At 32.5% G+C, this 24,643-nt stretch overlaps 1 protein-coding gene across 5 annotated transcripts; it reads left to right on the top strand.

Annotated features, from left to right (window-relative positions):
- The first annotated feature begins 11,432 nt into the window (after nt 1–11,432).
- LOC120069533 (P-loop containing nucleoside triphosphate hydrolases superfamily protein) lies at nt 11,433–16,681 on the top strand. Of its 5 annotated transcripts, none has more exons than XM_039021333.2 (10): nt 11,433–11,893; nt 12,001–12,094; nt 12,221–12,330; nt 12,551–12,673; nt 13,181–13,285; nt 13,524–13,682; nt 13,779–13,847; nt 13,962–14,051; nt 15,745–15,885; nt 16,164–16,681. In XM_039021333.2, the coding sequence occupies exons 3-10, from the start codon at nt 12,325–12,327 to the stop codon at nt 16,425–16,427; spliced, it is 957 nt and encodes a 318-aa protein (XP_038877261.1). In that variant the 5' UTR covers nt 11,433–11,893; nt 12,001–12,094; nt 12,221–12,324; the 3' UTR covers nt 16,428–16,681. The 5 variants fall into 5 exon arrangements, with proteins under 5 accessions (XP_038877261.1, XP_038877263.1, XP_038877244.1 ...); XM_039021335.2 differs by having other exon boundaries at nt 11,436–11,893; nt 12,001–12,114; nt 12,217–12,330; XM_039021316.2 differs by having other exon boundaries at nt 11,438–11,893; nt 12,217–12,330.
- The last annotated feature ends 7,962 nt before the right edge of the window (nt 16,682–24,643 follow it).

Below are 24,643 nucleotides of genomic sequence, written 5' to 3'. Positions count from 1 at the left end.
TAACAAAAAAAATGGTAACTAAATAACTATAGGAATAAGAGTTATTCTGGAGATAGTGTTTGGTCAAAATTGTTTTACTTTAGTGAATGAGTATTTGACTGACCCTCGGTAGCACTTATTCTGACTTCCTATAGTATTGTTGCAAATAAATAATGGTTATGGGTACATTATTACTTGTTTTACTAAAACTTAATTTTGGATTTAGATGCAATTTTACTAAATTAGAATTTGTTTAAAATTTTCAGCATGTTGAATTCTTCTAGAATACTTGCTTCCGAATTAGTTAACGGTAAAATCAATTCAACGTATAAATTACTAGCAGTTGATGGTTCTAAAAGAGTTTTAAAAGAGGATTGTCCTCGATCTCCCAAGTCATCTAAAGTTCTAAACTCAATAGATGAGAAAATAAAATTCGAACAACAAGATAAATATGATTTACTCGTTCCTCAATCTCGCTCTTTAGACTCGATCTCACTTATTGATCTTGCTCTGGGTTTTTTGGTTTCACTTTCATCTTTAAATGCCATTGGGCAGTGACAAAACTACAACATTGGCAATAGACGGAATGAAAGATGGACGATGGTGGATGCTAAGTGGCTAGGCGATAAGACTCCTATTGGGGTTGATGCCCTAAATCTCGTAGGGTCCTGTAGTTTATAAACACTTGTATGAACAAACATTCTGTGATTTATAATATATGATATTTTATTCACTTCAGTCTATAAAATATATGATATTTTAGTTGCATTAACCACAAACCAATAAACTAAGATCCATGGTTATCGTTGTAACTTAAACATGTATGTGGAGACATACAAGTGGATTTAAGTGATAACCTAAATGGTCTGTAGTGTATGGATAAGGTTGGATACCTTATCCTGGTGACACTATGAGTATACTCGCTTTGTAGGTGTTACAAATATTGTAAAGTGCTACAAATGATCCGATCCTAATCATTCATTATTAGACATGCAAGTGGGGATATTCTATACAAAGGAGTTTATATAAGACTGTACCACGAAATGTTTAGTCTCGTTATATAACGCCGTTCATAATTGAGACTTTCATTTCACTAGGATGACCATAGGTAATATGACTTTAATCCTGAGTGAGTTGTGAACTCCTGCCTATGAGGGCGGTTTTTTTATTTACATGGGTGAGAGTGGCCAGATCGCCGACTCAACAAGCCTACCATTTTGGGTATTCGTCTGATTGGGGAGATGGAAAATCAGCTACACAAGATGGAATTCACTCCTTTCCCCAAACAGGGGTAAGTAGATAAATTGCTTCCTTAAGGGCTGAATCCGGGTCTTAAACAATGTGGCGCCACACCCTCTTTTGGCCCGATAGGGGTTTAGTCATAGTGGGACTATGACTTATTGTTCATTAGAGGGATCAATGGTACTTAAGAAGTTAGATATAACTACAGGGACAAAACGATAATTTGATCTAGTTGTACTTACGAGCGATTTGTGAAGGGTCATCATACTGTTGATTGGTTATATTCAATGGATACAAAAATATATCTGTAGTGCGAAGAGTACAACTGTCGATCTTTAATGGAGTGTTCGACAGTTAACGAATGATGGATAATGTGATTAAAGAGTTTAGTTAATTATTCACGTACTGTTGGAGCTTCAAGCTACAGGTCCATAAGGTCCCCTTGGTAGCTCAATGGATTTAAGTTGAGAATCAATTTTTGGAATTAATTTGATATGTTCAAATTAATAAGAGGGAATTTTATTATATATGATATAATTAAATGAAGTCAATTATATATGATATAATTGATATAATGTATTTGATACATTATTGTTTGATTGGAGGAACTAATATTTAAATATGATCAAAATATATTTTTTATGAATAAGATTCATAGTTATTAAATTTAATATAAATATAGTTTATATTAAATGTCATAAAATAGAGAAAAAAAAACTATGGTTTATATATTGTATATAATACAATACTAAAACTATAGGTAATAAATATAATATGATAAGTTAGTTATTGTATTTATTTATAATTTATTAATTATATGATAATTAATTCCTTTTTCTCAATAACCACCCTTAGTGGATAGTTATTTAGCTTTTATGGCAAAATTGGAGATAAAATGAAATTGGATTTCAAAATCTCACACAATTGACATTATTAGTAATCAAGTAAGAGACTTACTAAACGATCACTTGAGAGATTACACAATCGAGTAGTTAGTCTATGTGATAGACATAGTTCGTCTACACGACTTCATTGTTCACTACACGATCATCTTCCTCCTTCACACTAAATCTTTCCTCTAACCAACATAAGTCAGAGCACACCATTCCTGGATTCTCACATTGAGAATACCAAGGTAATCTTGTGGTTGTGTCTAGTTAGTTCAAAGATCGAGTTCTTGTTTGTTCGAGGGAGATCGAGTTGTTCGCTGCGTTCATGAGCGAGTCTGATCGAAGGATTTACTTGAAAAAGCTTTCTTCAAAGGTATAATTCCTTGTCCTTTGTTTTTCATTTCGAAAGCATGTTGTAAGTTAAGTTATGTGCATAATCTGTTTTGTTTGACTATAAATGTATGCGTTCATTCACAATGAGGTTTGGACGATCCGCTTCCACTCAAAGGTCCTGTGTAATTACAGTTTCTTCAATTCCGACTAAGTTGCATAAAAAAGAAGAAATTGCATGAAGGAGAAGATGTTGAAAAAGAAGAAGTCATAGAAAAAGGAGGAGAAGATCGAGCAAGACGTGTGAGAGAGAAGGAGAAGATTGAGCGAGTTCTAGCAAGAATGATTTAAAAAAAGAAAAAACTATAGATTAGAGAGAGAGAAGAATGGAAAAAAGTGAAGAAAAGAAGGAAAATGTGATGCTTTTGGTAATTTCACGAGAAGATGACATCAACAAAAGGTCAAAAACCATTTGTTTTAAAAGATAGGTTAAATTTCATTTGGACCTCTAATTTTAGCCATCCATCCCATTTTCTTCTTTAAAGTTTAAATGATATTTATATTGATAAATATACTTATCGACAAAGTATGGTGCTGTTGCATATTAAATGCAAAAGAGATGGTAACTTATTGCACATTTTAAGTTCTGATGTTGGATGTTTAGATTGCCAAAATATATCTTGCTAGTTTGTTGTTTGTTTTAATGCTCATTAATTGTTTGATAAAAGTTCTACCAAGTATATCAGTTGTACATCACTCATATAAATAATTTTAAGTATATCAATTCAGTCAATTACTTAGTATCAAATAAAAATCATTTAGCAATCAAATAGAAATCATCTAGAAAATAGATTACAATTAAATAGCAATTACAAACTAACAATTAGATGGTGAGTAAATGACAATCAGATAGAAATCACAAACTACTTAGTATCAAATAACAATTAGATAACAATCTCACGAACTACTTAGCATCAAATAGAAGTCATATGGCACAAACTTCTTAGTGTCAAATAGAAATCATATAATGATCAGCATCAGATAACAATCAATATCATTAATAATCATCATCAAATAGTAATCAGACAGTAATTAGATAGCGATCAATATCATTGACAATCAATATCAAATAGTATTTAGACAATAATAAAATAACAATCAGTATCATTGACAACCAGTGTCAAATAATAATCAGACAACAATACAATAACAATTGGCAATGAGTAACATATATTAATTAGAAAATAATTAGATAGCAATTGGTATCATTGACAACTAGTAACAATAGGTATCATTGACAATCAATATCAAATAATAATAAAACCACAATTAGACAGCAAATCAGTATTATTAGCAATCAGTATAAGATAATATTCAGATACAATCAATATTAAATAGCAATCAAACAGTGATCAGACAATAATCAGATAACAATCGATATCACTCCAATTATATGACAATCAAACGCAATCATAAATTTTTAAATGTGAGGGCATTTTGGTCATCCAACTATTTCAACTGAGTTGTGCTTATTAATTTTGTCATTCTTGCAAACTTTAAATTGTTGGGCTATGGACTTAATTTTCATTTTATGTTTTGCCATTAGTGCGAATGGCCATTTTAAAAAGTACTTAATCCAATCACACAAAATATTAAATTTTTAGAAATATTTGACAAAAAATTGAAAGTTGAAGGACCTTTTATACACTTTTTATTCAATGATTTACTAAACATTTTTAAACGTTAAGAGACCAAATAGGCATAACACTCAAAGTTTAGGAACTATTATTATAATTTAACAAAATAAAAAAATATTTTTGTTATTGGTAAATAGCTTGATAGTTATAGTTTCTGTTATTTGTAAATGGGCTATTAGTTTGTTATCTTTTATAATTAATTATTTTGGCCTACACTTGTATAAATATGGGTGATGCCCAATTAATAAAGAGTGTGAGGATGATTTATTAAAATTTCCTAGTTAATATGGTCCCAAAAGTTCTTATTTTCTCTCGATAAAAAAATTTCTTTTTTTATCTTCAACCTTTTGCTTTTCATTCCTTCATCTTCAAGCTCCCGCCATGTCTAATGGAAATCATCCCATCAACTCTGATGAACCAGTCGATCCTAACGGGAATTCTTTCAACAATCCTAAAATTTTTATTCCTCATAACACATCTTCATCTCTGATCTCTCATAATCAATCTGAAGCATATCTGAATCCATCTTATCTTCATCATAATGATAACATGAATCTTGTTCTAGTTACAGAGCCTCTTACCGAAGAAAACTACATTTCTTAGAGTTGAGCCATGGTGATCGATTTATCTCCTAAGAATAAACTCAGGTTCATTGACAACACTCTTCCACGACCAACTAGTGAAATCCTTCCGGCATGATTTTAAAATAACAACATAGTTATTTCATGGATTTTGAACTTCGTCTCAAAACCTATCTCTGCCAGCATTATTTTTGTTGATTCTGCTCGGGCGATCTGACTCGATTTATAGGAATTTTTTCAAAGGAAAAACACTCCATGAATCTTTCAACTCAAGAGTACTCTTGCAACATTATCTCAAAATCAAGACTCGATCAGTATGTGTTTCACCAAATTTAAAACTCTCATTGATGAACATAATGAAGAAAATCGTGCATGAGGATTTCCATGAGCAACAAAAAGATCATTCCAAATTACAATCATATATGAACTTAAAAATTACAGTCATAAACAAAAACATACGGTTATGCATTCATTACAGAAATTATAGCATGATACTACAAATAATCAAGAAGAAATGCTACACATATTTGTAGACTCATCGCCAAGGTCCTTGAACACGAACGCTCAAACACAGTAACCTCGAACACTCGACCAACATGACCGCTACACTACACGAATATCGCGCACTCGAACTCAGCGATCACCTCTGTCACGAACACCCCAACAGAATGAATAGCCTCCACAGAACCTCGACAGTGTCGATTTGAGTATGACACCACCAAGAAGGCTACCTTGGTATTCTCGGTGTGAGAATCCAGAGGGTGGGCTTTATGTGGACTTGGTTTGAGGCAAAAGATGGAGAAACAACAATCGTGTAAACGACTGAGAAAGTGGAAGAAAACTGAACCTATCGTATAGGTCAATGCCCAATCATTTAGCAAAAACTAAGCGATCGTTTAGCTCATCACTTAGCTGTGTATCTGTCGCCTACAAATACTACACGATTGTTTAGCTCGCTCCAAGTTGTCGCTTAGTAAATTCTATTTACTTGACAACTTCCGTGTGATTATTTTCTGAGAGAGAAAAACTCAAAAAGCAATTTTGCAAGCTTTTCCAACCTTACTAAAATTAGGAAAACAATTTTCCTTTTATCTCATGGTTACCATGAAACCACCAATAACATCCCCTCAATTGGTTATTAGAGAAAAAGATATAATTATCTAATAATTAATATAATTATAAATATAAATGATAACTAACTTACCATAATATATTTATAACCTATAGTTTTAATATTTCATCTCATGAAACATACAAACCATAGCTCTTTTTCTATTTCATGACACTTAATGTAAGTCTCATTTACATTAATCCTCCACTTGATATATCTCATACAACATACCGATCATATCATATATAATCGAATTACCTCTTGTCAATTTGTACATTTCAAATCAACACCAATAACTGATCCTCAACTGAATCCATTGAACTACCAAGGGGATCTTATAAACTTGTAGTTCGAAGCTCAAACGGTACGTGAATAACTGACTAAACTCTTTAATCACATGATCCACCATTCGTTAACTGTCAGGCACTCTACTAAAGACTGACAGCTGAACTCTCCTTACCACAGATATATTATGTGTCCATCTTAACCAATCAGTAGTGCGATAATCCTTTACAGATCACTCGTAAGTATAGCTGGCCAATAATCGTTATGCCCTGTAGTTACATCTAACTTCTTAAATACCACTGGTCCCTCTAATGAACATAAGTCATAGTCCTACTATGACTGAGTCCTCTCTTCCAAAGATAAGTTGTGGCCACTATGTTCAAGCCCCGGAATCAGCCCTTAAGGGAGCAATCTCTCTACTTATTCCTGCATCGGGAAATGAGTGAAATCCATCTTGTGGATTGAGTTCCTAGCTCCCAGATTAGACAAGTCCCCAAAAAGGTAGGCATGTTAAGTTGACAATCTGGCCACTCTCACCCATACTAATTAAAGGACCGCCCTCAAAGGCAAGAGTTCCCAAAATATTCAGAATTGAGGTTGTGTCACCTATGGTCGTTTAGTTGAGATGTAAGTCTCTAGTATCAACGGCGTTATATACAGAGTCTAGTCATCTCGTGGTTCGGTCTTATACAAACTCTTTGTATAGGACACCCCTGCTCGCATGTCTCCACATGAATGGTCAGGATCTACCATCTGTAGTAGTTTACAACACTTGCAAACCTCTACAAAGCGGGCCGCATCCGTAGTGTCACCAGGATCAGGTATCTCACCTTAATCCTTATACTACATACCTATTTAGGTTATCACTTAAGGCATGATCCACTTGTATATCATATATACATGCTTAAGTTTACATAAGATAACCATGGAGCTTTGTTTATTGGATATAAGTAAATGTCAGAATGAAATAACAGTTATTTTATTCATCAACAATGTGTATCATTACAAACAACGAGACTCTGGGAGAATTAGGACACTAATCCCAACATTTAATACATACTGTCATTCTTACAATTGTGGAGTATGTTGTTGTGGAGGAATTTGTGATATGGTTGATTTTCTATCGAGCTTAATACCTTATGGATTTTCTCATGGGACTTAACAAGTCCTTCCTTCATGCTCGTGCATAGTTGCTTCTAATGGATCCTATTCCATTTGTTACTTGAGCCCTCACTTCTTCAGGAAGAGCAACAGACATCCATTGGATATTTTCCAACAGTTATGTTTGCAATTGCTCTTGTCGTCTCTACAAAAAATTCGAAGAATAATTCTTCTTCAAAGCAACGTAAAGATTGCCATGTTTGCTCTCAATGTAAAATTGTAGGACACACAATTGATAAATGCCACAAAGTCCACGACTATCCACCTAGATATAAAACTGAATAACAACAACAACATAATGCCAATTCCACTGCTTCTGTCAATGTGAATTCTACAAACTCAGTTGTTATTCAATGAGTTGATCCTATCAATACGATAACATCGTTGATGCTATCTTACAATGTCAAACCATTCTCAATCAACTTCAATCTCAACTTTCTATTGCATCTTTGTCTGGATCTTTTTCATCTCCAAATGCATCATATGTTGTAGGTACTAACTCTATACCTTCTTGGATAGTAGATTTGGGTGCATCTGCCCATGTTTGTTGTTAAAAAAATTTATCTAGTACCATGACTGATTGTTCAACATCTGTCACTTTACCTGATAAACAAACCTTAATAGTCAAAAGTGTTGGCATTGTCTACATATCATCGACATTAATCCTAAAAAATGTATTCTATCTTCCTGAATTTTCCTTCAACCTATTTTTAGTAAGTGCTCTCATAAGAGATTTTCCTTCAGTTCATGTTCAATCTAATACTAACGGTTGCATCATTCAAGACGAGTGCATTTCGAGGAAGATTGGTAATGCTAAGTTTGTGCGTGGTTTATATCTTTTGAAACTACTAAATCTTTATGTTCCATTAAACCACATATGTGTTGTTGCTGATGACAAAGTTGTCCATTGGCATCAAAGATTGGGCCATCCCTCTGCTGAATGCATAACCTCTTTGCGTAATGTTTTGAGTTTGAATTATAGTTTACTTCATAATATTTTCCATATAATGTTTGTTTCTTAGCCAAACAAAGATATTTACCTTTTTTTCCAGTAATCACTTGTCCGATAATGCTCTTATTTAAATTTATGTGGATATGTGGGGCCCATTTTCAACTATTACTTATGTTGGACACTTTTTTCTCACTATCGTTGATGATGCAACTCATTTCACTTTGGTTTTCATGTTTAAACATAAGTTTGATGTCTATACTGTTATACCTCAATTTTTTAAACTTGTTGAAACCCAATTTGATAAGAAGAATAAACAATTCAGATCAGAAAATGCCTCTGAATTGATATTCACTGAACTCTTTAAACAAAATGGAGTTATACAGCAGTTCTCATGTGTAGGCTTCCCTCAACAAAACTCTGTGGTAGAGAGAAAGCATCAACACATCCTCAACTCGAGCATTATTTTTACGATCACAAGTTCCATATCTTTTTTGGGAAAGTTTGTGTATTAACTACAGTTTTTCTCATCAATAGAAGATCGTCTAAGTTGTTTAGTTGTAAGTATCCTTTTCAGATGCTCACTAGTTCCATACTAGATTATCATGTGTTAAAAGCGTTTGGTTCTTTATGCTTTGCATGCACTCTAACCTAAGGAAGACACAAGTTGAAACCAAGGGCTACACAAGTTGTTTTTGTTGGGTATCCTTCTGGAATAAAAGCATACAAGTTGTATGATATTGAACACAAGAAGTTTTTCTTCTCAAGAGATGTTATTTTTCATGAGCACGTCTTCCCATTTCACATCATCCCAAATAATAAATGCATTGTTGATTCATTCCATGCCATTGTCTTACCTAAGTCGTTTGTTGATCATGCTAATTATTCTATAATGGAGAAAAATACTACTACCCCAAATTCTATAACAACCTCTAATCTTGTTTCCAGCAGTGATAATGATCACAATATTCAAACATCCTAAACAGAATCTAATCCTATATCCCCTTCATCCCAGATCGTTGAATCATTTGCTGAAACCTCTCCTTCATTAGTTATTAAAGAACTTCAAAACCCACCAGTACACAACCGTTACCCAAAAGATCCATAAGAATTTCTAAGCCTCCTTCATATCTACAAGCATCATTACAACTTATTAACCATGATACCATGTTCAAAGCCCTCTGTCAAGCATCCTATTGATCAGTATCTCTCGTATCAAACTATCACCACAATAAAAACTTTTAAATTACATATTTCTACTACTCTAGAACCAAATTTTATCATGAGTTATTAAATGTGATCATTAGAGAAAGACAATGAAGACTGAGTTAGATGCCATGGAAGCTGACAAAATCAAACACAAAGCAGACGAGTTTATTGAGCGATACAAGGCAAGACTTGTTGCCAAAGGCTACACTCAACAAGAAGGCCTCGATAAGCTCAATTACTTTAAGACCTTTTCCCATGTAGTCATAATGGTTACTATTAAAACTCTTCTTACCATGGCAGTTTCCAAACAATGGCCACTTCTTCAGCTCGATGTAAGTAGCGTCTTCCTAAATAGTGACTTATTTGAGGAAGTATACATGGATTTACCCTTAGGCTGTAAACCACTATGTCCACTTCAGGGGGAGAAAATGGTTTGGAAAATGGTTTGCAAGCTGCACAAATCCATTTATGGCTTGAAACAAGTCTCAAGGCAATGGTTTGTCAAATTCTCTGCTCTTTTGTTGTCTTTAAGATTCTGACAATCAAAAGAATACTACTCTTTGTTCATTAGAGGCCAAGACAAGACTTTCCTAGCTCTATTGGTTTATGTAGATTACATAATAATAATAATAGAAGCTATTGATGTTTATATTGAGCATCTCAAAACACTCTCAACAAAGCTTTCAAATTGAAAGACTTGGGCTCCTTGAAGTTTTTCCTTGGTCTTGAATTAGCTCGATCCAAGTCGAGTTTGTTTTTATCTCACCGACACTACACGTTACAACTGATTAAGGATTCTGGTTTACTTGGCGCTAAACCAACTACTTTGCCCATGGATCCTTATATAAAGTTGAAAGCTAATGATAACGATCTTCTTAATATGCTTCTATTTATCGGAGATTAGTTGGAAAGCTCTGATATTTGACAGTCTCGAGGCCAGAAATCACTTTTACAGTCCACAAGTTAAGTCAAGCTAAACCCACACTGATACATCTCTATGCAGCTCATTACTTGATAAAATACTTAAAAGGTTCCACTGGAAAAAAGGTATTCTTTTGCCTAAAGTCACATGCTTTGCCATTCGCACATTTGTTGATGCTAATTGGGGAATGTGTCTTGATACCAGATGGTCCATAATTGATTTTTGCATTTTCTTGGCCATTCACTTGTGTCATGGAAGTTCAAAAAGCAACAAACATTCAAAAAGCAACAAACAATCTCTCATTCATCAGTTGAAGCTGAGTACTGCATTTTAGTTGTTGCAAGTTGTGAAATCATATGGCTTTAGAGTTTTCTTGATGAGATGCATATTAGTTCTACTTTGCCATCATGTGACAATCAAGCAACCATTTAATAGCTTCTAATCCTATGTTTCATAAGAGGATGAAACATATCGAATTAGTTTGCCACTTTGTTCGAGACCGAATTATTGATGGTTCTATTAAGCTTTTGCCAATCCATTCCTTTGACCAGTTGGATGATATATTTACCAAGTCTTTGTGTGTAACTTCTCCATCTTTTCAATAGCTTGATAGTTATAGTTTTTGTTATTTGTAAATGAGATGTTAGTTTGTTATCTTTTGTAAATAATTCTTTTGGCCCACACTTGTATAAATATGATTGATGCCCAATTAATAAAGAGTGTGAGGATGATTTATTAAAATTCATAATTAATATTAACCAAAATTTATTAATAATTAGAGAGAGATTGAAATCAAGTCGAGTACAATAATAATTTACCTAAAATTTTAAAGATTAAATTACAAATTTAGTCATTGAATCTTGAAGTTTGTGTGATGAACTTGTAAAATTACAAATTTAGTTTTTACACTTTTGAAATTTATAGAATTCACATATTTATTGAATACAAAATTGAAAGTGTATGGTCTAATATAAATTCAAATTTATATTAACCAATTTTTATAAAATTTTGATTCGTCAAACATTTTAGATACAAAATTAAAAGTTTATAAATACAACCTTGAAAGTTTATTAAACACTTTCGAAAACATCTCTAATTTAACCAATCTTAAACCTTATCCTTCTCCAAACTTTTCCAGACGGTTAGGTTCCACAGTATTACGCCACTCACAAACTACAAAGCACCGACAACTTCACAACCGGCGCCGGCGACTCTCCATTACAGCCCTTCTACCGTCTTCCTCTCAGCCCCAAGAGACTCTTAGTCCGATTTCAATGGCTGCAACTCTTCTTCCCACTGCCAAACTCCATCCCCCTCGGCTTCTCCTCTCATCTGAAAGGCGTTTTCCAGTTTATTTAGCCTTTCAATTACCAAATTTCATCAATAGCTTTGGACCCATCTGCTCCATCTTTAAATTTAGGCCTCCGCAAGCCCTTCTGAGCTCGTCTTCTTTAAAGAACGTAGCCGATTCTAATTTCGAGGTCTCCACTCTCCGTGAGATCTGCAATGGACATGTTCCCGAGCATATACTGCGCAGGCAAGTCTCCATATTCCATCAAATCTTTTGAGTCCACTCTTAATCTATCATTTTGTCTTATGGGGTGTCTTCTTTTTCCTTCCATTTTCTTCTCTTAAATAATGTAGGACTGAGGAAATTGGATTTGTTGCCCCAACTGATGTGCAGAGGCAAGCTCTCCCAGTTCTGTTTTCGGGTCGGGATTGTGTGCTTCATGCGCAGGTCAAGTCTATGTATATAAAGTAATCTTCTCGGAGAATGCACTATTTTGGTTGTTTGTTTGTGTAGTATTTTGCAATTCCGTATACTGCTCGTTACTTACTCAGTTACTCTTATACTATTAGACAGGTTCTGGGAAGACGCTGACATATTTGCTATTGATATTTTCTGTAATCAACGCTCATAAATCAGCTGTTCAAGCATTGATTGTAGTACCCACACGGGAGCTAGGAATGCAAGTAAGATTGGACTCTTTATCTTCCAAATTGTGCTTGGACTTTACGTATTTACTTCTTTCATTTGTTCTTATTTTTCATTCTATAGTTCTGAAATTTGTTCTCTGTTTCTTTGGTAAAAACTCATTTGGCAGAGTGACAAAAATAAGTGGTGGTGATTTGATTGATTTTTCTTACTTTTTTATGGTAATGTTGTTTTTTGACCTGGTGGAATGGAAGTCAGGTTACAAAAGTTGCTAGGATGTTAGCCGCAAGGCCTCCTGATTCTGAACATGGGCTAAATTCTTATGTTGTCATGGCTCTTTTAGATGGAGGCTTGTTGAGGAGACACAAGACTTGGTTAAAGGTGCTGCATCTGTTTCTCTTCTTAAGTAGACTCAATGGCTTTTATGTGAAGTTGTCAACAAACTGGAGAAGGGTTTTGGGTTAGAGAGTGTTCGATATATTTAATTACTTGTTATTTCTAAAAAAATATATTTAATTACTCGTTTAGAGTATATGTTTTCATGGCTTGTAGATGTATGGGTTGGTCTAATGGTCAATAAGGACTAATATAAATATTAAAATACTTGGAAGGAGTAGATACAAGCTATGGTTGTTACCTATATCTTACGAATTTCCTTCGCAACCAAATATAGTAAGGTTAGATAGTTGTCTTATGAGCATAGTTGATACTCAAACACTCACAATTATAGACAAAAAATGCATCGCCATAGCCAACTTCGTTTGAATTTCTGAAGTTTCACAAATGACCCTTGATTGTTGTTTATTTCACCTTCTCAGTCTCTTGGATTGTGATAATAGAAGAAAAGTTCTCATCTAGAGTATAAGTTTGAGTTATGAAAATTTGCAGGCAGATCCCCCTACAATACTGGTGGCAACAGTAGGGAGCTTATGCCAAATGGTAGAGAGACAATTTCTTAACCTTGGTTCACTGAATGTGCTAGTAATTGATGAGGTACTTGCAAAGAAGTCTTATTTCCTGGTAGCTTTTTGGCACATACTTTCTGGACAGATCGTGAGATTGTACGTTGTGTAGTAATGTACTTGTAGGCTTGCAGCCACAAAAACAACTTGCTTAGGTTATTACTCAAATGTCTTTAAAATAAATAAATAAACATCATAAAACTGCTAAAGTAAGCTTGTTTTGGACTTCTATTTCAACTTGACATCGTTTTTTTCCATTCACTTGCCAGGTTGATTTCATGTTTAGTTCCTCAAAGCAAGTTAGTTCCCTAAAAAAACTCTTGACATCATATTCTTCATTCAATAACCGCCAGACTGTTTTTGCAAGTGCGTCAATTCCACAGCATAGGCATTTCCTTCATGATTGTATACAGCAGAAGTGGACCAAGGTAGATGAAGTTCTTTTTGGTCATTTCCAATTTGTGATGCAATTCAGCCATTAACCTCATTAGCTTGATAGAATTTTCCCTCTCTTTCTCTTGCAGAATAATGTTATCCATATTCATATTAACCCAATTCAGCCCATGCCATCATGTCTACTACATAGATTTGTGGTACGAAATTTTATTGGGAGTATCCCCAGCCATATCACTGGACATTGAATTTCCTTTTTCTAATATTTTTTTATTTAACTTGCTGAAATATTATCTTTTGCTTGAGTTTGACAGACATGTGAGAAGAACAAAAAGCACCAAGCCTTCCTGTCCTTATTACTAACAGATAAACCCCAGTCTGCAATCATTTTTGTCAGTGAGCAGGTTTGTATTGATTGCCTTATAATGAAAAATGACCAAGTAAATAAGTTGAATATTCCAACAGCCGTCTTTGATAGAAGCTTTTAGATTCTTCATGTTTTACTTTTGGTAAGAAAATCGAGCTATACCTATGAAGCACAGACATAGATACGAGATACGGATACGATAGGATACGACAATACGCCAATTTCTAAAAACTAGGATACTAATACGTTGAAAATACGTTTTCTTTTTCTTAAAAAAAATCTAAGATATAGATAAACTTAGCATACAAGTTAATGACAATAGTATAAAATATAGTACGAATACTGTAATACAATACAAAAAGTAACATCTAAGATGTTGAAGTAAAATAGTCAATAAAATACAATAGAAAAGTGAATCATATTGATTAGAGAAGAAGAAGAAAATTTGAGGGAGAAGTATGAAGATTTGAATTGTTGAAGATATTTAAGTGGGTTATATTTTGCTAGACTTTGTGAGGACTCAAATGTGAAGATGAAAATTAGATGATTCTAGGGTTTGATCTTTTATTTTTCTTTTCCTTTTAATTTTGGTCTCGAGTAGTGAGCTTTTTAAATAGGCTGCTTAGTTTTAGATTGGGAAAGATTAGATGAGTTGTTTATCTTTTTTCTTTAAAAGAAGGTAAACATAAAAATAGATACGTCAAATCGCGTGTCAGATACGTATCCAGGAAGTCTAGAAGTATCGGTATTTGATGTGTCTGATACGGATTCTTTATCTCATATGAGGTATCTGTGCTTCATAGAGTTATAACATGTCAAATTATATTTGCTAAAAATCATCAACGAATTGAATGCTCTTATTTTATTTTATTTTTTTTAGAATAGGTGATATTATTATACAACAACAAAGGGGATCCCATAGCTCGGGATCAAGGCATCAAAGCAACAAAACACAAGCAAAGATAGGACTCGACCGAAACAAAGCCAAAACAAATGCAAACCAACACCATCCACCTGGGAGAAAACAAATAAAAGGAAACAATACCCCACCACATGGGACCAACAACCAAATAAAGAACAGTGACAAGTACAAAATTAGGAGAAACATCTGTAAACGCACTAGATAAGACCGAGAAGATCAACCCGCCAGGAAGCAGCATGAGCACAAACCGTAGAGACCATAAGGTAAAACAGAGCAGACACCGTCCTCGGTCTACCCCCATGAAGCTGGTGATTACGCTCCTGCCAAATGTAGTAGATGGAAGCACACCAGAAGACACGGAACAACTTACTACGCACCCCCTTACCCGACCCCACTCGGCACAACCAACTCAACTCAACAACCTAACCCGCCACTCGATGAGTCAAACCCAACTGACGCAACACACCTAACCACACCTCTCTCCCTTGACACAACTCAACTCAATTGAATGCTCTAATTGATTAATATCCAGGAAATGATTTTTAATATTGGCGGTTTCAGTAAGGAGGTTCTAAATATCATCCACTGTTGCCCTTGAAAAATTAAAATGGAGAAAACATATAATCACAAAACTGGACAAACGACAAGCGTAGCTGTAGCTGCATACCTAAGCCCTTTATAGATTCTTCATATTTTTAGGTCTGGAACTCTGGATTTCAGGAAAATCTAGTTCTAGAAAGCCAATCCTTTCAATTTTATAAAATTGAAGAAATTTAACTTGTCTGATTCTGTTACATTGGATTTGCAGTCAGAGAAGTCAAAGAAGGCCGGAAAGATTCCACCAACTACCTTGATGATTGATTTTTTGAAGACTTCGTATGGTGGTTGTTCCGACATTATCCTTCTCGAGGAAGATGTGAATTACAATTTACGAGCATCTTCCCTATCGGTACGCTTCATATGCAATCTTCTGATAACCATTAACCGAGTAGGGTGTTAAAACTGCAGCGGGATCAGTTAACTGGGATGTGATATCTGGTCTGATATTCTTGCTCCAATTAGTTTAAATAAGCATGAGTTTTGGAAATATTCTTTCCTCAACCACTGCATACCATCACTTTTCATCCACTATTTCCTGCCTAACAATGAATAACTCAACTCGGGTTTTACATCGAAGTTGAGTCGTTGACACATTTTTTTATTTGAATTGTTGATTTTTGGATGCAGGAAGTGAGACAAGGAGGGAGTTATCTTATTGTAGCAACTGACATAGTGGCCAGGGGAATTGACTTGCCCGAAACAACTCATATATACAACTTCGACCTGCCTCGATGTGCAATCGACTATCTTCATCGAGCTGGGCGTACAGGTAGGAAACCATTTTCCGAGGAGAAGTGTGTGGTTACCAACCTTATAACATCAGAAGAGAGGTTTGTTCTGCAAAAATTTGAAAATGAAATGCTGTTTATCTGTGAGGAGGTGGTTGTTTAGAGAATGAATCTCAACTTCCAACATTTATATGGTGCTGACCAGGGTTGAAATCTCATATTATCCTTTAGTTTTGAGCCAAAGTGATTATGGATTTAATTATGGCCTCCCATTGTTATTTTAGTTTGAACTGTTTGAAGAAGAAAAATTGTAATAAGGACGGCTTCTTCCACCGCTGCTAAGTAGATATCTCTCCGTAACCAACCTGCATACGGACAACATCAATGATTATATAGGTTTTGATTTTGTTTCTAGAAGATAGGCTATTGGGTTTTTGGTTTTCGGTGTTAGAAAAATAAACTTATAAACACTACTCTCACTGGTAAATTTTCATCATCTCATATTCTGTTATTTACTTTTTACCGAATATTTATAAAAAAACTAAGAAAGGTACCTCAAAACTTGATGATTATTTAGTTGAAATTAGACTTATAAACATTGTCTTCATCTAGTCACTTTTTTTGTTTGTCATATACCTTTTAGAGTATTTTTAAAAAATCAAGCCCATTTTTTAAAACGAAAAAAATAGTTATTGATTTTAGAATTTAATTATGAATTAAAATGTTTCGGTAATAATGTTGAAATCCATAATTGAAAATTTTGGAAGCAACAAACATAAATCTTAAACACTAGAAACTAAAAATGAAATTATTATCCAACAAAGATTTAGGCGTCGTTCGGTAATTATTTATTTTTGGTTTTTGGTTTTTGGTTTTTGAAAATGAAGTCTATTTCTTCTCTATTTTTTATAATGATTTACATCTTTCTTAACTACATTGATTGAATTCTTAGTTAAATTTCAAAAACAAAAATAAGTTTTTAATTCTTCTTTTTTAGTTTTCAAAATTTAACTTCGTTTTCTAAATCATTGATAAAAAGTAGATAACAAATAAAAAAATTTAAAGATGAAAGTGGTATCTATAGATTTTATTTTCATAAACAAAAATCAAAGATCAAATTGTTATCAAATGGACCTTTATTTTTTATAGTCATTCAATTAAATAACAAATTTGGTCCGGAGAAAGTTAAAATGTATCTATTATTTGAAATCTAGATTTCATCCTTATAGTTTGATAACAAATGAAGAAATATGGAAGTATAAGTAGTATCTATAGATTTAATTTTTAAAAACAAAAATAAAAAATCAAATTGTTACTAAATGGACCCTCATTTTCTGAAGTCAAATATAGTCATTCAGTTAAATAACAAATTTGGCTCTGTTCTTTGGAGTTAAAATGTATCTATTATTTAAAATTTAGATTTCTATATAGTTTGATGAAGCTCAATTATGAGAAGCATACATTTCAAAACATAAAAAACTAAAATTGAAATTGTTATCCAAAGGTGCTTCTTAAATCTCCAATGTCATTTTATGTATTAAAAAGAGAGAATCTTTTAACTCATGATAATATCAAATGAAATATTAATGTTAATTCTTTTTAATAATTAATTAAATTTTACAAAAATGATCAACAAAAACTTAGCTCAACTAGCATATGTATGTGCTATGAACAAAGAAGTCTGTGGTTTAAATCTCCCTAATCTAGTTTGTACTAAAAAAATTTGCAAGAGTGAACATAACTCGATAATAATTGACATTAATCTATACTATATTAAAAGAGGATACAAGTAGGAGAATTTTCACTTTCCTATTTTGCCCTTGATTTTTAATCATATCCACATTATACCCCTTTAATAGTTAGATATAACCTTTCCTTTTCACGCATGATGCCCTTTCCTTAAAACACCTCTTTGCAAAAAAGACAGATTTATCAAACATCTAAGACCAGATTGATCTTATTTTCTACTCACTTCACCATTTCAACAAAAAAAAAAAAAAAAAAAAGTAATCACCATACTACATTTATCTTTTTAAGGAAATTTTATTTATCTTCTATTTTAATTTATATTTGTTTCTAAACACTTTGTTTCTCTTTTTCTCTGTATGTATTTTTTTCTACATTTTACTTTTCAGAATCTTTGGAAAAAGCATTATCAAACAAAAAAAAATGTAAATCATACTGTGCTTACTTCAATTTACCATTTCTGTAAAACATTTCTACATTGATTTTTTTAGAAAATTTTTATTTTCTTTTATTTTGATTTTATAGTCATTCGTGAACACTTTGTTTCTCATCTTTTTTCTATTTCATAGTTTTTTTTGTGTGTTATTGTATGTGTTTTTTTCTGTACATTTTTTTCTCAGCATCTCCGAAAAAAAAAGCAAAAAAATGCAAGTCATCCTTTATATAATTCAATTTTTTCTTTTAATTCAGATTAAGGGTTTATTTTTAGAATTTAACTTAAATTAAGAGTTTTATTTTGATGGAGAAGATGAGGAAATGAGATGAGATTAACTTGAGAAATATAGGGAAGAGGAAAATATGTAAGAGGAGTACTTGAGAATCTTTTGAATATTTTTTTTAAAAAAAATGTATTTTCTATTTTGATCGAGAAGAACTTGTTATGATCATGTGAAGAAGTCAAAAGGAAAACGAAATTTGAGAAAATTAGGGAATAAGAAGGTGTGGAGGAAAGGTTAAGAATATTCTAAAAAGTGTAAGTATTTCTTTAGCCTACTTTATTTTTTTAAATCCACGTGAGAGGTTTTGATTTTATGAATGTTGAGGAAATTGGGGAGAGAATGATCAATATGAGAAAATTAGGTAAAGGAGATATGGGGAGAACATTAGTGAGATACTAGTTAAAATTTGACTTCCTAATTTTAATTTTATCTCAATTTTAAAAACTATATCTTCAAATTGCTTCATGATTCATATTTTATATTTATTTTCCTCTTAGTTTTAATTTTCCTTGTATTTTTTTATGACATCATAAATTTATAACTACAGCTAATATATGATAAGTTAAAACTTTTTGTTAACCTCCATTGAATTAATGAATGAAATAGGATAAACTATTATCTTGAAAATAAGAAGATTCATTTAAAAATAATGATGATAAAATATAGATTTTTTCATGACCTTGTCATAAATATTAAAATTGAAATTTTAAGAATTGTGACAAAAAGATGTTTAATGTTTTACTTATACATGAAGTATTTATTTTGCTATTTTAAATATAACACTAAATTAATTGTTGGTAATATATATATATATTGACAATATTTTGTTCCTTTTTTAAATTTTTTTTTTTTTTTTTGTATAATTTTATAGAACAAACAAAATATTTGAAAAAAAAAAAATAACTACCCCAGTTATTTAAAAATTATTTTTTCAAATTATAAAATATTTAAGTAAATATTAAAAATTAGAATTTTGAGATTTGGGGCAAAAAAAAGGTTTAATATTTTACGTTAAAAATTATAAATTTTGTAACTATTTTAATATTTTAAATGTACAAAATTGTTGTAAACTTTTTTTAATGGTAACAAGATTGTGTTCCTTTTTAAAAATGATTTTTTTTCTTCATAATTTATAAAACCAACAAAATCTTTGAAACCAAAAAAAAATTAACTACCTCAGTTTTTAATTATTACATTTAATATACACTTAATAAACTGATAAATAAGACTATCTTTTTCTTTTAAAAAAAATTTTAATCAAAATTTTTGAAAATGTTTAAAGAAAAAAAACTTATTTTATGAAAATAACAAGGACACTGGTCAATTTTTTATGGAAGTAATGATAATAAGAAAACACTGAAATCAAAATTCTTATATTATTATCATCATTTTTTTTAGACAAAAATAGACCAGAAACAATAAATTAGGAAAAACAATGATCAAATTTTTAAAAGGAAATCCACCTATGGTGGATGACCTTCAAGATAAATTGATATCATTCAATGTCTACGGGCATATATAGCAAGTTTGTGAGTAATGAAATTGCAATTGTGATTAACAAAAGGCAAAACCTTGGATTGCCTTGTTAGATATATTTAAATAGTAATATGTTTAATTAAAGTATGAGCTATGTATGTGGATTAATAATTTATCACATTTTATTAAATTGGGTCCTATTATGTAATCTAATTAATTAAGACTCTAGATTCCTAATTGAGTATGGACTTAATAGGTAGAAGCTCATTCCTAGTTAATTAGGGTTTAATGGGAACCTTAATTGAACTAGTATATAAAGAGATCTTAGGGCTATGGTCCCTAATATACCAAAACTTTCTTGAATCCCATCTAAAGAGATCCCACCAAGGACATTCGGAGTTTTGGTTGAGGAAGACCATAGTCATCCATCATAAGAAGTTATTCATCAATTTTGCAATGGAATCCGGTATGTTATTCTTGACAATTTGACATGAATTATTCTGGGTTTATCTATTCAATATAGATATAAAGAATTTATGCTAACAAGTGGTATCAGAACATGAATTTCATGTTGGATTATTAGTTTATACATTTTTCATTAGCATTGTTGATTAAATTTGGGTTTCGGTAAAGAATTTAAAGAATTTAAAAAAAATGGTCGGCTTACTATAGTAGCGTTGTAAACTCATCAACGATAGGATGAAAATCTCGGCGGTCATTTTTTTCTTTGGCAATATGTGTTCTTGCAACCCGTATTCTTGTCTGTAGTATTTGGCGTACCCATCACCGATTATGTATGATGTGCTAGTGGTGGATTAAAGTAAATTTTTTTTTGTTGATTATTTTGATTGAATGTGGTTTTCTAAAGTTTTTTTTTTTAAGAAAAAAAAAACCTTAGATCTATTATTGTCAAAATTAAGGATGTTCAGTTCAACATTCTTGACAAAAGTCCACCAATGTGATGAAATCCACTGGAAAAAAAAACTGAATTGTGATTGGTAATTTTGGACACTGTGGTTTTTTTTAAGGTTAAAAAAACTAATTGAATTTAGTGAATTTATTTTTTAATAGTTTGATAATATTGAATTTATCAACTATTTGGATTAATTGCTGATTGAACTTCTTGCCCGCGTTTCTAAGTTTTATTGATTAATAACTTGGTGAAATTCTTGAAAAGGGTTCTTAGTTCTTGATTGATAAGTTTGTGAATTAAAATCTACAATTTGATTGTTTTTTTTATATTCACATGTTTATGTTACTTTAATTATATTATGTGTATGCAATTATTAAGTGAATTTTGTAAAAGACTATTTGGTGTTATTCCTCTTTTATTTTTTGTACAATAATATTATTATATTATTGTATCTTATATTTAGATTGAATTTGTTAAAAATAACATGTTACCAAAGTAGCCTCTATTATCTAGTTCGTTTTAATTATGAAATATAAGATGTGCATATTCATGAATTTATGCGGATAATTATTGGCCCAAAGAAAGATAATTATTTGGCCAAATTGTGGGTATGCATGTGGTAATGAGTATGTGGCAATTATAAGGATTGCTCATGTGAAAAGTAGTCGGTCCAAAGAAAGGCTATTTTTTTTTAACTTTGATTACTATGAGAGTACCATTTACAGTTGTGTTTTTTGCCCAAAGGTTGGACATCAATGTTGTGCTAGGTATCTTGTTAAAAGGGCCCACCACATATGTGAAATTATTTTGTTATGTTTTAATTATGAGCATATATTTTGTTGTTTATTGTTTCAATGGCCTTACTCAAATATCTGGAAATCTAAGTTCAATCCCTAAGTTGAATAGATCGAACTTCAAGATTTGGAAAGAAAGCCTAGAGATACTTCTTGGGCGTATAGATTTGGACCTTGCATTAAGGACCGATAAACCTACTTCTATTGAAGAACAGCCAAATACGGCTAATATAGAGAAGTGGGAACGGTCAAATCGCATGTGCCTGATGATCATTCGACACTCCTTTTTAGAGTCTTTTCGGGGCTCTATCACGGAAAGTGAAAATGCCAATAAGTTCCTTGCTCAAATTAAGAAATATTTTGCTAAAAATGAGAAAGGAGAAGCAAGTAGTCTTTTGACTTCTTTAACTTCTATGAGATATAAGGGCAATGGAAACATAAAGGGGTACATTATGGAAATGTCCAATCTCGCTGGTAAATTAAAGGCACTTGATATCGAGATAAATGAAAATTTACTCGTACATCTGGTACTTATCTCTCTTCCTGCACAATTCACTCAGTTTAAGATAAGCTATAATACTCAGAAGGATAAATGGAGTATTAATGAGCTTATCTCACAATGTGTGCAAGAAGAAGATAGGATTAAGAGAGAAATGATAGAACGTGCTCATTTGGCAATAGGCTCTAGTGATGAGAAGAAAAGGAGAATTGTGGATGCTGCAGAAGGGACATCTCAGCATAACAAAAACAAGAAACAAGCTACGGAAAATCCTTATTTTTTCTGCAAAAAAAGAAAGGTCACTTCAAGAAAGATTGTCCCAAGTACGCCAAGTGGCGTGTAAAGAAGGGTAAACTTCTTACTTTGGTTTGTTCTGAAGTTAATTTAGCTTCTATACCTACAGATACTTGGTGAGTAGATTCTGGTGCTACTATTCACATAAGTATATCAATGCAGGGTTGCCTATGGAGCCGGCCACCAAGTGATGCTGAAAGATTCATCTATTTGGACGATCGCAAAGCAGTTCCAGTTGAAGCTATTTGAAATTTTAGATTACTTTTAAAAACTGGTTGTTATTTGGATCTGAATGAGACTTTTGTTGTACCGTCATTTAGACGAAATTTAGTTTCTATTTCCAGTTTTGACAAATTTGGTTTTTCTTGTTCTTTTTGAAATAATAAAGTTGGTCTTTTTCAAGATTCTAAGCTTATTGGTACCGGTCCTTTAATTGATAATCTATATATGTTTGATTCTTTTGCTTCATTTAACAAGATCCTGTTATCTAATTCATGTGATGCAAAGTGTAAATTAAATGAGAATTCTGCTATGTTATGACACAAGCGTTTAGGCCACATCTCTAAACAGAGAATTCAGAGACTTGTGTCAGATGAAATTCTTGATTCCCTTGATTTAAGTAATTTCATCGTTTATGTGGAATGTATTAAGAGAAAGCAGACAAACATAAGAAAAATTAGGTACCAACAGATGCTCAGACGTCTTAGAACTAATACATACAGATATTTGTGGTCCATTCCCTACGGCCTCTTGGAATGGACAACAATATTTTATTACGTTCATAGACGACTATTCAAGATATGGGTACCTATATTTAATTCATGAGAAGTCTCAATCCTTGGGCGTTTTCAAGTCTTTCAAAGCTGAAGTTGAACTTCAACTTGGAAAGAAAATTAAGGCTATTAAATCTGACCATGGTGGTGATTATTACGGTAGATATGATGGATCAGGTAAACAACGTCCAGGGCCCTTTGCCAAATACCTAGAGGAATGTGGAATCGTCCCGCAATACACTATGCCAGACAAACCCAGCATGAATGGTGTAGCGGAAAGGTGAAATAAAACACTTAAGGATATGGTAAGAAATATGATTAGTCATTCTTCTCTACCAGAATCCCTTTGAGGTGAGGCACTAAAGACTGCAACATATATCCTTAATAGGGTACCTAGTAAAACAATAGTCAAAACCCCTTATGAGTTGTGGACAGGAAAGAAGCCTAGTATTAGACATCTTCACATATGGGGTTGTCCAGCTGAGGCTAGGCCTTATAGGCCTAATGAAAGAAAATTGGACTCAATAACTATTAGCTGCTATTTTGTTGGGTATTCTAAGCACTCTCGGGGTTTCAAGTTTTATGATCCCACTTCTAGATCATTGTTTGAGACAAGAAATGCTAGATTCCTTGAGGATGTTGAGTTTGGAGGGAAGATAACATAGGAAAAGTTGTCTTTGAAGAGAAATTGGTTTCTTTTCCTCATGTGATTATAAATGATGTTCAGGCTCCAATTCCTGACTTCATTATTGAGCCAATTATAGAACAGGACAACATGAAGTCCCCGTTGTTGAACCTGAAGTTCAAACTCAACAACCTCAAGAAGTGCCACTAAAAAGATCTACTAGAAAGAGAAGAAGTGCAATACCAGATAATTATATTGTGTTTCTTCAAGAACATCAGGATGATGTGGACGTAATGGAAGATGATCCAATCAATTTCCAACAAGAGATTCACATGGCAATATCGAAAGATATAAAGCTAGTCTTTTTGCAAAGGGTTTTACTCAAAAGGAAGGCATTGATTACAAAGAGACTTTCTCTCCGGTTTCATCAAAAGACTCTTTTAGGGTAATCATGGCACTGGTAGCTCACTTTGATTTAGAGCTACACCAGATGGATGTAAAAACTGTGTTTCTCAATGGGAACATTGATGAGACAATTTA

The sequence above is a fragment of the Benincasa hispida genome, chromosome 1, assembly GCF_027475165.1.
Source record: "Benincasa hispida cultivar pf3 chromosome 1, pf3_genome.v1.1, whole genome shotgun sequence".
Taxonomy (NCBI): domain Eukaryota; kingdom Viridiplantae; phylum Streptophyta; class Magnoliopsida; order Cucurbitales; family Cucurbitaceae; genus Benincasa; species Benincasa hispida.
The sequence above is the reverse complement of the archived record's forward strand: the minus strand, read 5'-3'. Positions and strand labels throughout refer to the sequence as shown.